This window comes from Phragmites australis, chromosome 14 (assembly GCF_958298935.1).
Source record: "Phragmites australis chromosome 14, lpPhrAust1.1, whole genome shotgun sequence".
Classification (NCBI taxonomy): Eukaryota; Viridiplantae; Streptophyta; class Magnoliopsida; order Poales; family Poaceae; genus Phragmites; species Phragmites australis.
Window position 1 is genome coordinate 20,407,917 of NC_084934.1, and position 15,455 is coordinate 20,423,371.

The window sequence follows — 15,455 nt, forward strand, 5'->3', positions numbered from 1 at the left end:
TGGAGAGGGGTAGTCCATTGAGCTCATAATTGATCCTACGAAATCATTCGCAATTAACTAATATAACAGATTTTGGGTATGAATGATACATCCATCAAAATTCCATCAAATTTACCAACATCCAAAATATTGCAGATCTCATGTCCTAAGGGCCTGTCACATCAAAAATAAAAAAATAAAATGATACAAATTCATAGTTGAAGAAGTTAGTTTCAAGAGTTATCTTTAATCAAACTTATGCACTGAATAAAATACACCATATTAATAAGTTAAGGAGAGGGACAACAATAGTTTCATGAGGATAAATATAGGCTGAAGAATATAGTTTGTATTACTTGAGCATTGTTTCTTTGCTTGTTCATTTATATGAATCCAAGTATGTCCTGTCCCTAGTACATTAAGATAGTCTTATACAATCATTTAAAAGAAATTAAGTCTTCTGAAATATTCACATTGCACCATCTACAAAGATAGAAAAGGCTACACTTCACTGTTGCCTAGAGATATGTAGTTGCCAAAAATGCCTAAAAGAAGAATTTCACCCACCAACACAGCAAGCAATGTAGGATTGATGGCACCAGTTCTACTAATCGTTCGGAAGGTACCATAGATAGGTATATGAGAACACATTAATAGATACTGAAATGAAATTTGCAAAGCTTTTTTTTTTGCGAAAGGAAATTTGAAAAGTTAGTTGAGTGGCGCTGAAGCATATTGTATCAGTGATGTCAATATGTGGTCAACAAAGATATTATGATTTTTTGAAACATGAAGTAGAAAATGACAGATCACTAAATTAAAAAATTCACCACCATGGATATGGTCGGGCTTGATAACTAATGCGCACGACAATGGCAAATCACAGAATTAAGAAAATCTGAAAGGTATAGAGACTTAAAGCAAAATAAATGAGTCCGACATGTACAAATCTCCATCTCGAGCATCCTTGCAACATGCAAAGGCCATACATGTAGAACTGCGATCCAACTTTTGGCGTCATTAGACAAGAACATTCTGAAAACAGTCTACCATGCATATAGTATAACGGTGATATTCAATGGCCAACAAAACAGTGTTTGTGTGTTTTCTCTTAAGCTCTAGCTCTGAATAAATTTGTAAAAGCTGATACCAGATTATAGGCTTGCAATTATAGTGCATTTCATCAAAGAAAAGTACTAGATTATAGAATCAAGGCTGTATTCATATTGTTGGAAAATAATTGAGCACAATGTGATTCAGAATAAGTACACAAGTGGAGAATTAATTTAAGTTAGAAAAGCACACCTTTTCTATCATTCGCACCAAATCTATTTGAGATTAAATTCAACTTCTGATTAGCTATTTTGACCTCTAAATATTTTCACCTCCTCTCAGAACAGATTGTCTCTAGAAGTAGTCAAGAAAACATATTCTTACTTTTGCACCATATTGCCTTTTTTTCTTCCCGGGAAATGCCATCAGTGCACAAAGCAAAGTTTGCACTGATATTGCAAGAAATATTCTGCAAAAAATCTTCCAAGTGTTGCAACATAGCCTTTGCGATCTGGAATACCCCAATTATAAAGCCAAGAGTTATATGACAAAAACATAAAGAAAGAGTAGTGTAAGTTCTATAGAAGAAATTGAATGATGAATAAACATATATACATGGGAATATGAATCAGTGCATGGCTTCATGAGGCAGAGTTTAGGGGCTGTATGTTTGACGTCCTTTCACTAGTCATCCTCCATTGTTCCTCGTTCTTTCCTGCAGATTGTTTGGTTGCAAGACTGATCCCCTATCCTCCCTCGAGATCCCTTGCTCAGGGTATTCTCAAATCGAACGCCTCGCAGCAGTAAATCATGATCAAGGAAATAAATCGCGATTAGTGACCCTGAGATCCAGTTCCTAACCTCGACAATCGTCGCTGACGCAACGCCTCAAAGCTGCGGCGGCACCGGAGAGCGTCCCCGAGCTGATCGGCCTGATCCGCTTCCAAATCTTGGTGATTTCGGGGCGGGCGGCGAGCGCGGCGACGATCGTGACAGGCCAGCGCGTGGAGGTGGGTGTTCATGGAGGGAAGTAGGGCGGCAGGAACGGGGCTTTGGAGGGGAGCTCGGCGTACCGAGGACGGGGGACAACGGCGGGCAGGCGGGAAGAGGACGTCGGTGGAGAGGCGCGACGTGGACTAATTTGCGACGGCTGCGGGGCGTCTTGGCACCTCGGCCGACGGCCAGATTACACCGCTGGCGCCGCCCTAGAGCCCGTAGATCGCGAGGCGCGCGAGGGATCCCTCGAGTCATCGACGAAGGGGATCTCGGCGCAGAACGCGGCCAGCCTCTGCTCTGTGGAGAGGCCTCTGGTATTCAGAGGAGGATGCAGCGGCGGGTTTGGAAGTAGCGGGGAAAACGGGGTGATGTGTGTGCGGGGCTGGCGCTGGAGTGGCAGGATGGCCAGTGCTACCAACAGCGGGCTCGGTTGCGAAGCGCGGCTGCGACTAGGGACTAGGGACTACGGATGAAAACGGGACGGAAAAATCTCGTTCCGTTTCGGTGTCGTATCTGTTTTTTTAGTTTATTTTCGTTTTTTTTTCTGTTTCTATCTATCCTGTTTTTGTTTTCGTCTGGTTGAGAAAATGTGAAAGTGAAAACGGTAGAAAGGTTTTCCGATCGTTTTCGTCCGTTTTCACCCATACATTCACTTATGTCTTTGATTGAAACTTATTATTTATGTTTATTATATGCTCAAGTATCGAGTTAAGATTTATGTGTTTTTTTATAGGGGTACAAAACATGACGTACATAACTCACTTACATCATACTCACGCTTAACGCATGCACACACGTGCATATCTTAAGCATACACGTTACAGATATATTCTCGCTAAACGGGCACGTGTGTGCATACCCCTAACTACTAAAGAAAAACCTCCTAACCCACGACTGGCCATCCCTGTCAGTCTGTCACTGGGAGCGAACCAACCGAGCTACTGCTCGGTCCTAAGGCTTATATTGTTGTATCTTCGTATCTTGTATTATTTGAGTCAAATATTGATAAAAATGATATGTCATGTGAATCGAAAAATCATATGACATTTTTTTTTTTACTTTAATGCGACTTGCCGATTGGATTGGTTCATTAAACTTATTAATTCAGTGTTATCCGAAGATAATGTTAAACTTATACATGTTGATATGTCTTGATGGTTCTGTAGGTCGGTGTTTCCATTTTGTGTTTTCGAATCCCGACCGATACCGGTATTTTCCCGATCGGATTGGTTCGTTTTCGACCCTCCGATTATGTCCGACCGTTTTTATTTTTTCCCGTTTCCGCCTATCCCGTTTTCTTTTTCATCCGGCAGAGAAAATATGAAAGTGAAAACGGTTAGAGAGTTTTTCCGACCGTTTTCATTCCTAGCTGCGACGGGTATGTTGGTAGTGTTTTGGTTGTGGGCGAGATCGGATTTATTTTGAATTTAGTTATTTGTACGGAGAGGAGTAAGGTGATATGATTTGAAATTAGAAAATATTTTTAAAGATTTAGGATAAATCTGTTTAAAAAATAATAGAACACAGATATTCCATTTCGAACGTGACACTAACAACGGGTCTAAAGCATTCAAATGAACTCGTTCTATCTCACCTACTAAACAACCATATATATATAAATAAAATCATCTTATATTTAAAGATATAAATAGTATCATTCTATCCTATCTTGTTCCTCGACTAAATACTATCTTGGTGAATAGAGAGGCAGAACGTGAGGTGGGCCGCAAGTGCCACTCCTAAGTAGTGGGTCTTGAATAAATTTTATTATTGTTATGTACCTACGCAAAAGAAAAAGAATAGTTGAATACTTCGCTATGGTGCTAAGAATTAGTAGTAATCGAGTAGTATGGAGTATGAAATGAGATAAGGGTATGGTATACTACACGTTGTCACTGTCTATCCTTAGTATCTATGGATTCCGTTCACACCTGAGATACCAGCGACTCCTTTCAAAGTATATTTCCCTCTAAGGTTGCAAAACTTGAGTTGAGTTTACTTGAGTTTAATAGAAACTCGAATCGAGATCAATTCGAGTTAAAGATGTTGTTGAACCTATAATTAAGTTTGAACTTGGTTTGTTGGTCTTGATTCGAGTTTAAATTGGACATAGAGCGAGTCGAGTTCGAGTAGCTTGTAAGCTTTAAGTTTTTTATAACCCTATATAGAATCTATATATGTATATAATTATGTAGTCTTAGATTGAATAATTAGACTTTGAGTTGGATAATGAGGTTAAAATAATAAATTTAATAAATGAATAGTAGTTTTGTCTTGATGAAAAGTAATTGAAGTTAGCAAGTTTTTGACAAACTATTCAAGCTTGAGATCTATAGGCTCGTGAGTTCCTGACTAGCTTAAGCTTAATTTATTAAAGTAATCAAATCTATAACGAATCGAGGTCACGATTTTTATAACACCCTCCTTCCCTCCCTCCGCTGACGCCGCAAGTTCCCGCCAATTCTCGCCTCCCCCAAAACCTAATCCAACACCCCCAAATCACCCCCCTCCTCTCCTTTCCTCCCCTCTCGCGCCGCCGCCGCTTTCGCGCCATGCCTCGACGAAGCGGGAACCCCTCCCCCGGTGAGTCGCCCCGAATCCTAAGCCCCCGCTAAGCTAACCCTAACCCCTGTCTCGTCCTTCGCAGGGTCCAGCAGCCGGCGCCGCCGCCGCGGCGAGGAGGAGGACGGATTCCCCTCCGACGACACCTCCGACTCCGACTTCGTCGCCGACTCCGAGGACGAGGCCGAGGTGGAGGACGACGAGGGGTGTGCGCCCGATGCGGACGGCGCGCCCGCTCCCGTGCGCGCGGTGGCGCCGCCGCCGCCGTATCGGCCGCGGAAGGGGAAGGGGAGTAAGAAGGCGAGGGACGAGGACGCGCCGCCGCTGCCGTGGGAGGAGTGGGAGGTGGCAAACGGTAAATGGCTCGACGAGCGCATGGCTGCGGGTGAGGACGGCGAGGCCTCGGAGGCTGCAGCCACGGCGGCCGGGTCCGTGCCGACGGTGGAGCCGGCCCCGGAGGTGGTGCTCCCGCTGCTGCGCTTCCAGAAGGAGTGGCTCGCGTGGGCGCTAGCACAGGAGGCCTCCGTCTCGCGCGGCGGCATCCTCGCCGACGAGATGGGGATGGGGAAGACCATCCAAGCCATCTCTCTCGTCCTCACTGCGCGCCGGCTCCGCCCCCCTGGCCAGCGGGGGGCGGCCTCCTCGGCATCGCTTGGCTGCCCGATGCGGCCGTTGGGGTGCACGCTGGTCATCTGCCCAGTGGTGGCCGTCATCCAATGGGCTCAGGAGATCGAGCGGCATACTGCCAAGGGCAGTGTGCGCGTGCTGCTCTACCATGGCCCTAAGCGCGGCACGCAGAACTATGATTTCGACAACTACGACTTTGTTCTCACCACCTACTCCACCATCGAGGCGGACTACCGGAAGCACATCATGCCACCCAAGATTCGGTGCAAGTACTGCGATAAATTGTTTTACCCCATCAAGATGAAGGTGCATTTGAAGTATTACTGTGGGCCTGATGCCGAGCGCACCGAGAAGCAGGCTAAGCAGCAGAGCAAGAAATGGGGTAGCAAGAAGGTGAAGGGAAAGAGAAGGGGTCATAAGAAGGAGGGTGATGAAGAGAACGGGGATTTTGAAGAATTGGGTGATGAATTAGGGAGTCTGTCAAGGGGTGAGTCACCTCTGCACTTGGTGCGGTGGGAGCGGATTATCTTGGATGAGGTGAGTTATGTGCCTGTTATGATGCATTTTAACGTTTTTGACCGCCATAGGTTATAATAGCAATTATATTTGAAAAACAAACTTGGTTTAATATACTGTAGGCAAATGAAACTGCTGGTAATCCATACCACTAAGAGGCTCTTTTCTTTTGCTGAACTATATATGCAACCCCATTTTCTATTTCACTAGGAACAAACATGAAGTCATATTACAGTGACCAAACAACTGCAGTTAATTTTATAGTTGCAATTATATTTTAAATTTTCCTTTATTTAATATGCAGTTGCCAAATGGTAGTCCATACCATCAGGAGGCTTTTTCCTCCTGAACTAGTGAAGTAACCCCATTTTTTGTTTTACTTGAAACTGACATGAGTTCATGTTATTGTGATCAAACATAGAAAAACATATCCATGAAGGGATCAAACATGTAAACAGAATTATGGAACAATGATATCCAACAACTGATCAATTCTTTGATTTGTTCACCCAAAAACGGTACTTTTTTTTTTCTCGAACATGTAGGAGAGCTACGCGTCATTGCATTAAGAAGAAAGAGTGACCCAGTTTATGAGGAAAATCGGGTCCGAAAACCTTAACAAGCAGAGTAATATAGCCCACGGAGCCCAGCTCACGCGCAAGACAAAGAAAAAAGAAAGAAAACCCCGAACCCCCAAAGACAACCAGACGACGAAGGTACAAAAATTAGCTACAGTCTGACAACCACACAATAACCAGCATCCACACCTAACAACACTACACTGCAAGTAACTATACCCTGCTAGCACCTCGACCAGGATAGCTCTACAACTCAACAGGCGGAGCCGAGCTCCCACGCCTGACTACCTGACTCGGTTGGCGGCTCCCACGCCAAACCGCAAGCTCAAAGACGGGTCTTGGGACATCGGAACATAGCCACTGCCGTGAAACGCCGAAAGGTGAAGGGAAACCTTGCTGACCAGAAGAGCGTCAGAACAACAATGGAGGAGGATGGTGTGCCCTGCAGAAGTGCCGCCAGTTGTAGCAACTAACAGAGGGATTCTCCGACACGATGCCTTCAGGAAGGTAGTGGTGAAAGAACCGTTGTCGCTCGTCCGGGAAGCTGAACATGGTTTTCGCCCGGAGAAATCCCAGAGGGAAACTTGATCACGACACCTCTAGGGAGGTTATGACGCCCGCGGGTGCCACCGTCGTCGACAAGGCAGGAGCCTGTCAGGGCTTTCGCCCTTAGTTCCCCGTACAACGGTAATGCCTATGAAGCCAGAGGCACGACAGAAGAGCAGCAGCACTAGAGCATAGAGCATCCACCAAAAAGAGAAGACCGGGGGCGAAGCCTCGGCCCACAGAGCAGCAACACACAACATGGTCACCAGGGTAGCACCAATGTTGTCTACAACAGTAACCGGCCACCGCCAGGAGCACGGGGGTCAGCACCTACCAGCGAGAGATGGCCGTATGGCGCACAAGGGCAACATAGACCTGCAGCTGGCCAAAAGCAACACGGGCGGCGGCGCCACGGAGCCTCCCCGGCCACAGAGCTCGCCAGCCCCTACCGAGGCAACCGGGCTAGCCAAATAAGCCTTCACATATATTCAACCCAAAAACGGTACTTGATTAGTTGATTCAGTACTAGTTATCTGTTGAGCTGTAAAAAAATTAAGGTGGCTTTATACTCAAATGGTAGCCTTCACGTATATGCAGAGCAGAAAATACCATCTCTACAGTATTAATAAATTGTCTTCAAATCCTTGGTTGTGTGGTTAGATAATCTACTGTTTTAGGTGATAGACTAGAGTTATTGTAGGCATGTAGCCAATGTTCAAAAAATTGTTAACTGTAGGATCTAATTGGCAGAACCATGCGCCCTAACCTGCAATTATAGGCCTATTTTTAAAACACAGCTTGTAGCTTAATTATTATGATGATAAGAGTTCGTTACCTGGTATAATAACCAATGATTATCTTCTATGTTTGGGTGCCGTTCATTGTAATGTTTGGGGTTGGCACATCCATGAATCAAAACTATTTAATTTGATTACTAGTTAGTTTCAAAATATATTTCTGCATGGTACGTTGGCTTATCACATTGCTGTGTACCAACTGCATCACATCGCAAGCATGTTGTAATTTCTGCTAATCCAAGTCTGTATATGAATGGCACCGCACCATGTTGGTAGCGTAGATAAAAAAACTGAACGGGCTTGCAAGAACCGCTGGTTGTGTAACTCTGTATTGGTCTCCAGTGTTTTTTGTCCTGACAGCCTTGCTTATAATGTTATTGTGTGTCCTTGTTATGTCAATATTTCTCAATACTGAGATGTGGACCAATAGCATGGTGTCAGTTCCAACCATCCAAGTGATGTTATCCAAATTTGCTCCCTTTTTCAATCATTTTGTTTACCATTGGTATATTTTAGTAGCTAATGGAGATATTGTATTTTGTCAAGTGGATATATTAGAATTTAGAAGTAGACTGCCGTCTACTTGATGTTTTTGGTTAATCATTATATCATTTGAGGAAATTTTGACAATTAAGACCAGTCTTTATATTTCAGAAAACACCATTGTGTTGACTCCATCAGTGCGTAATACAGTCGTGTTTTTGCTTGGATGAGTATTTTGATCTGTTAGTATTTACCTAGCAATTGAACAATGGTGATCCTAGTCCTTTTTTAATGAATTATTCTTTCGTGGTTTTTTGTGCAGGCCCACTTCATAAAAGATAGACGATGCAATACTGCAAGGGCTGTTTTTGCACTAGAGTCAGAATACAAGTGGGCTCTGAGTGGAACACCCTTGCAGAACCGTGTTGGAGAACTTTACTCGCTGGTCTGTAACTAATGTTTGAAGAAAAAACGTATATATCTTCTAGATTATGAGTTCTTACCTGTTGTTCTCAGGTTCGCTTCTTGCAAATATTCCCTTACTCTAACTATTTCTGCAAGGACTGTGGCTGCGAGACATTAGATACCCGGTATGTGCAAAATCTTACTACCGTTTATGAAGCTCTTTCCAGTGAAACTAAACCCCACTCAATTGTTTACCTTTGAAAAGATAATGATAGCTTTAGGCTTAAGAAAACATGATTTGGCAATAAGTCACAACTGCTGAATAATCCAGTAAGAATTTTAAAACATCACCCTTGCAGTTGTATCACATAAACTATGAGTTGGTGCCATTCCCATTATTTTCTCATTTCTTCATTTGGATTGAGGACCTAACCAGCTTACCTCCATTCTCCTGCAGTATGAAGAAACAGTGTGACTGTGGTCACTCATCTGTTAGACACTTTTGCTGGTGGAATAAGGTGAGTCACAGGGTTTGACTGTGTCACCTTAGTTTTGCACATTATTTGTTTGTCGCATCAGTATACTGACTGAGCCAATATTTCACAGTACATAGCGAAGCCAATACAGTGGGGTACAGCAAGTGATGAGGGCCAAAGAGCCATAGTTCTTCTGAAGGAGAAAGTTCTGAAAGGCATAGTGTTAAGGCGCACTAAAACAGGCCGAGCTGCAGATCTTGCTATTCCACCAAAGATTGTGAGTTGTTCATATCTTCATACATTTAATGTATATAAATGATTGAAATACACTTTTTCCCAGTTGCGCACCATATAAAGCAGTTTAATTTTTCCGTGATAGGTGACATTGAGGCGGGACTCGTTTGATAAAAATGAAATGGAATTCTATGAAGCTTTGTATACCCAAAGCTGCACACAATTTGATTCGTGAGTTCTCCCTTCCTACTTATGCATACAGACTAGTCAGCAGATACTATGTGGTTATACTGGAGATGGTCCTTCAGACCTCTTTTGTCCTCTTAGTTTGCACCAATAGCACCAGAGTTACGTTTATACTTTATAGAAAAAGCATTGTAGACTGTAAATAAATTCTCTTGTTAGTTCATGTTCCATCCAATTCGAATGTACCATTTTTTTTTGTCTTCAGTGGATGGCATTTGTGAAGTCGCTAATGCAAATGGTCCGTTCGTTTTCTCCAATATTGTTTTTTTGTTAGTCCTTATTTCAAAATTCAGAGATTTTTGCCTGTACACTGTTTTCTACAGATATGTCGTTGCTGGAACACTGATGAACAATTATGCTCATATCTTTGATCTCCTCACAAGGTTGAGACAGGTGAGTTGTATAACATCTTTTTATTGGTGCACAAAGTTCCTTAGACAGGCTTAGAATGCCCGATATGCCTTGTTCATGTAGATGGGGCAACAGAGACATGTCTATTTTTACTATGCATATTCAAAGTTTATGATGGCTTCATATAGAACTGCACCTGTAACTTTTGTTTGAGAAAGTAACATGTTGCTTATCGCACCCAAATTGTAGGCTGTTGATCATCCCTACCTTGTAGCATATTCTAAGACAGCAGGACTTCGTGAAGGACTGAAAAACGAAGGAATTGAGTCCATGGAAAGCCAGTGTGGTATATGTCATAATATGGCTGAAGATATTGTGGTTAGTAGGCCCCCCTCCAAAAAAATAAGAATATTTCGTAGAGCTCTGCTGTTCTTATTTTCCACTGATTACAAGCTGACTTTCAGTCTTTCACACATTGACTTTCTTGTCAAGGTTACCTCTTGTGATCATGCATTCTGCAAGACTTGTTTGATGGACTATTCTGCAACTTTGGGGAATGTTTCATGTCCATCCTGTTCAAAACCTCTTACTGTGGACTTGACTACACAAAATTCAGGAGAAAGGGTTACTCCAACTGTCAAGTGTAGCAAACGCTCAGGCATATTAGGCAGGCTAGAAAGCCTTGCAGATTTTAAGACAAGTACAAAAATTGATGCGTTGGTAAGACGGACAACTTATCATTATTATTTTGTTCTTTGCACTTAACTGTATTACGTTGCCATGCTTTGTATATATGTTTCAGTGTAGAGACCAAAAGTATATTTAGGCATAGTGAAAGCAGGAGCTGTGTCTATATGTTCTCTAGGGAACCCTGCAGGCCAAAGTTTCACTAAATTGGATCGAGTAGACACATAGGGACCCCTCATTATTCTGCATACTTGTGACAGTATATTGTTGCGGGGATTAAGGGTCTGTTTGTTTGAGATTCTGAAAAGCAGCTTATAGAAGCTGGATTGTGAAAAGCTGGATTGTGAAAAGCTGGATTGTGAAAAACTTTTAGATTGTAGATTCTAAAAAACTTTGATGGGCAATTTAGTAAAATGGACTTTCACAATCTATCAAAAGCTGAGAAAAATCAGCTTATCAGATTCTCACAATCCAGCTAGCAGATTTTAAAAAGCTATAACCAAAAGCTGTCTGTTTGTTTCAGTTTCGGATTGTAAAAGCTGAAAGCCACAATCCGAAGCTGAAACAAACAGGCCCTAAGTCCCATGGGGCTGGGGAGCATACAATCTTGAACTCGCCTAGTGGCTTGGAAGTCTATGCAGCGCATTTTGGTTATGTCATGTAACCAAAATCGTTGCATTCGCACATGCAGGCAACCAAACACCTTCACATGGTCATTACATCTACAAGTGCAGGGTCATTGCATTTGACTATGCAGGCGACCAAATACTCTTCTTTTCAAAGTCACTGCATCCGTTTAGTCTACTTCTACTCGTTCAGAATATACGCTGCAGTCTTAAAAAACCCATGCGGACAACCAAACATGCCCGTATATGCCAAATTGATGTTCACTTGGGTGGCTATTCTGTCCAGACTGTTTTGAGATCGTGTGATGGAATGGTTTTCCTTGTCCTTGCAAGGAGTCTTTTGAACAGGGGTTACAATGGTTGTAATGTTGTACCAAGCAACTTCATGTATTACACAACAGTGGGCAAAAAACTTATTGCTGACATTTTCTCCTAATTATGCAGAGGGAGGAGGTAAGAAACATGATTGAGCACGATGGTTCAGCCAAAGGGATTGTGTTCAGCCAGTTCACATCATTCTTGGATTTGATTCAATTCTCCCTGGAGAAGGTAAAGTATTGGGAAATATTTATTGGTCTTTTCATTGCAGCCTTGTTTGTCAACAATTGAAATAATTTAAGATGATTTGGCAGTCTGGCATCAAGTGTGTCCAACTTAATGGGGCCATGAACATTGCCGAGAAGGGAAGAGCCATAGATACCTTCACTGATGATCCAGACTGCAGGATCTTTCTGATGAGCCTGAAAGCAGGAGGGGTAGCTCTGAATCTCACTGTAGCGTCTCATGTGAGCTTAGTGCACCTGCTTCCTTTTCTCTACTTTTACACAGCAATAATTCCTAAACCGCAGTCCATTCAAAAGGGGGGGTAAAAAGAAAGTGGTGCATTTTGTGATAGATTATACCATGCTGGATAGGTTTTCTTGATGGACCCGTGGTGGAATCCAGCAGTCGAGAGCCAGGCCCAGGATCGGATCCACCGAATTGGGCAGTTCAAGCCAATCAGGTTCATTAGGGGACTTCCATCAACTTGCTATGCTAATCTGCTAATAAAATTGGGCACGTTTTTTACTGGGTCTTGTCATGTCCCTCTTTTCTCTGACATTTACTCGCCTTTGAAATTTTGATACCTCAGAAGCATGAGGTTTGTGATCAAGGACTCAGTTGAAGAGCGCATATTGCAACTTCAAGAGAAGAAGCAACTGGTGTTTGAAGGGTAATAATAATCTCTTTTCACCATGTAATCCCTTCGGTGGGGTGCAGGGTGCCTGCCTGCTGAAGTGCTGAGCTGATTCTGACCTGTGTCTTGTCTGCAGCACGGTTGGCGACTCACCAGAGGCCATGTCGAAGCTTACAGAGGCTGACCTGAGGTTTCTATTCCAGATCTAACCGCTGCCTAGTGTCATCACAGTAGCGTAGCCTGGGAGCACTGACAGACATCTAGGAACTTGACTGCGCCATCAACCACCGAAGCGTCCGCTCATCGATCGACTTTTGGCATACATTTTTTGATAGTATGCTCTTGAATTTTGAGCATCCCCACCTCATAGCGCCCACACAAGTGGAACATTTGTAACCCTGTTGGCTCGTTTTGGATGAGGAAAGGGCGTTACTAGTGTTCGATGTATATTGTGATAGGCTATTTGCGTATTGCTCATATGTGCACATATATGTACTGTTATATGGTCTCTATAGAATACAAGTTTATTTTTAATATGGTATTAGAGTTAGTTTTTCTTTTAAGACGTAACAACTCATTCCGACCACAGCCACCTGCCATTTTTCTCTGTTGTTGTTGGCTTTCTCTTTCCTTTGGCTGGCTCTGCCGTTGCAGCCCCTAGCCTGATCCAACCTTCTATTGTTGAATCCGCCTTTGCCACCGCTCCCTTGGCTAGCTCTACTTGTCGGTCGCCCTGGTCGCTTCTGCTCTGCCTCGGTCGATCTGTCACTGCGCGTGTGCGTTGTCCTGATATGCAACACAGAGTCATGCATGTGTTTCGTTGCTGCACGCCGCCTCGAATCGGCGCCGCCCGTGTTTTGCTGCCGCGCGCCGCCTTAGATCAGCGTCGTCGCCGGTCTGAATCGCCCATTGTTGGCCCTGTTATGCCTGCCACCGACTCGGCCCACCTGTTCGCCTGCTGTCGACCCGTTTTGGCGCCAACCCGCCCTGATCTGGCACTGTCCAAGGTCGGCTTCTCTTTCATCGCGTGCTATGTTGTTTTAAAGAGTATCATGTCGCCAACAAAAGAAAAAAGAAAAAGAAAAATTGCAGTTGCGGCCACTTTTCTTCCTAATCTCGCCATCACTTGCCGCTACTCTTTTGCGCTCTTGCTATCGCCACTTCTTCAGGATGTCATCAAGCACCGTTTCAGTTCCTCAGTACTCGTAATTTTTTATGGTGTCAACTACAGGGATTTTGCGTAACATATTTGCATTCACATGCGTGGGCTTTATCTTTGGGGTGCTCTCTCTGGCGACTTTTCTTGCCTGCCTTCTCCTGTTCTTCTGACGGAGCCTATGAAGCCTTCCATTTATATAGCCAACAAAGTAGCTACTGAAGCCATTACTACTGCCTATGATAAGTTTGTCTCCGCCTACCAGAATGCCTTGGAGCTATACCGAGATCAGTTGTCTGATTAAGCTCAATGCATGGATGATGATGCTCGTGCAGTGTCTATTTTGATTCTTGGTGTTGAGCCCCTGTTCTCCTTTGAGATTGTTGAGTTCTCTTCTGTCTTTTAGATGTGGACTCATCTTCGTCAAAATTATGAGCCTTTTGGGGGATGCTCTCTACATGTTTGTTATTCACCAGGAACAATCGCTTCAACAGGGTGATTCCACCGTTCATGTGTTCTATGCTTAGATGTCAAAAGTGTGACGTCAACTGCACTCTCTTTGCGCTGCTGGTTGCCGCTCCTGTAAGTGTTGTGTGGATCTACATGCTTAAAGAGATTTTCGTCACCTCTACGAGTTCCTGACTCGTCTTCATCCTGAGTTTGAGTAGCGTCGTGCTCAGCTGCTCGCACGTCATCCTCGTGTCACACTTGTGGAGGCCCTTATGGAAATGCATTCAGAGGAGACTCGTCTTTATGGTTCTAGAGTACTATCACTTCCCTCAATGCTGGCTGCTCATCTACACTGCTGTCTACACCTGTGTCACATCTCAAAACGCTAATTGCATAATTAAGCATGCATAAGCATCATGACCTTTTAAAATCGTGTTTTAAGTGTTTAAAATGTTTCAGAAACGTATGTCTTTAGCTTATATGTGTTCCACCATATATGTTGGGTCTTCCTAACCAATCCAAACCCTTTAGGAAGGAATTGGGAAAAGACCCCCTGGCGGTCCAATCGCTCCACTGTCGGTCTGACTACCAGACGCGAGCAAAGCCACATTGGCCTCTGTCCCAGGGCGGTCTAACCGCCTGAGCTTACGGTCTGACCACCACTGTCCAGAACCGCCACTTAAGCCATCGACCAAACTCTCCACTCAACCACCCACTCGGTCGTTCTTCCCCATCCGAGTGAGAGAGAGGGGGAGAAAGAAAGGAGAAAGAAGGGAGAGAGGAGGGAGAAGAGATCCTCCACCCGAGTTTAACGGAGGCCAGAGATCGAAGGAGGAGATCGTCCACGAGTCCCCCACGTCGTCCCCGAGTTTGTCCCCAAGCTTACCCTTCGTCGGAGCAAGCCCAAAGCTGGAGGAGAGAAGAGAGCTCCACCTCGACCACCACGATGTCCGTACATCGGTAGAGACGGCTTCCTTGAGCTCCCCGGAGGCTTCCACAAGTTCATCCCCATCATCTTCTCACCGGAGAAGCCTCCTACATCTTCCTCCACCTTTTTGGCCCGTCGGAGCATCCAGAGCTGATATCAAAATCGAAGACCCTCCAGATTGAACCAATCCAATAGGAAGTTCCACCGCACCGAGGTGAGACATCCCCTACCGTTTCCCCGTTATTCCCGAGCTCGAATTTGTCCTTATTTCATTTAAGACCCAAGTTCAACTTTAGCTTAGATCCCATCAGTGGAATTTTTCAAGTTTGGCTCAATGAAGCACTTCACTAGTTTCATAGAGCATTTTGGTACCCTTCATGGTCGAAGGTTTTACTGGAGCCTTTGCCGGCAGCCTCGCAAAGTGGCGCCGACAGGATCTCATGGTCTGACCACCGACATACCATCGGTCTGACCGTCAGAGGCCAAAACCTTATGCACGTCGATGATCTGATCGCCACTTCAACACCGGTCTGACCGCCAGCCACTTAAAGCTATATACACTTAGGTTGTCTTATCCGGGGT

The 15,455-nt window shown here is 44.2% G+C and overlaps 1 protein-coding gene across 1 annotated transcript; it reads left to right on the forward strand.

The window, feature by feature from the left end:
- Positions 1-4,474: 4,474 nt before the first annotated feature.
- LOC133891547 (ATP-dependent helicase rhp16-like) lies at positions 4,475-12,811 on the forward strand. Its single transcript, XM_062332274.1, has 15 exons — positions 4,475-4,611; positions 4,676-5,754; positions 8,460-8,582; positions 8,654-8,727; positions 9,000-9,060; positions 9,149-9,295; positions 9,398-9,483; positions 9,822-9,891; positions 10,099-10,227; positions 10,342-10,569; positions 11,607-11,711; positions 11,795-11,947; positions 12,077-12,165; positions 12,295-12,375; positions 12,476-12,811. Exons 1-15 carry the CDS (start codon positions 4,581-4,583, stop codon positions 12,546-12,548), a joined length of 2,529 nt encoding a protein of 842 aa, XP_062188258.1. The 5' UTR covers positions 4,475-4,580; the 3' UTR covers positions 12,549-12,811.
- Positions 12,812-15,455: the final 2,644 nt, after the last annotated feature.

Bases quoted from the DNA above. Each gene is read 5' to 3' on its own strand.
- LOC133891547 (XM_062332274.1), top strand. From the start codon at position 4,581: ATGCCTCGACGAAGCGGGAACCCCTCCCCCG. The intron at 8,583-8,653 runs GTCTGTAACTAA...TGTTGTTCTCAG, and splicing joins TTGGAGAACTTTACTCGCTG to GTTCGCTTCTTGCAAATATT. The intron at 11,712-11,794 runs GTAAAGTATTGG...ATGATTTGGCAG, and splicing joins TTCAATTCTCCCTGGAGAAG to TCTGGCATCAAGTGTGTCCA.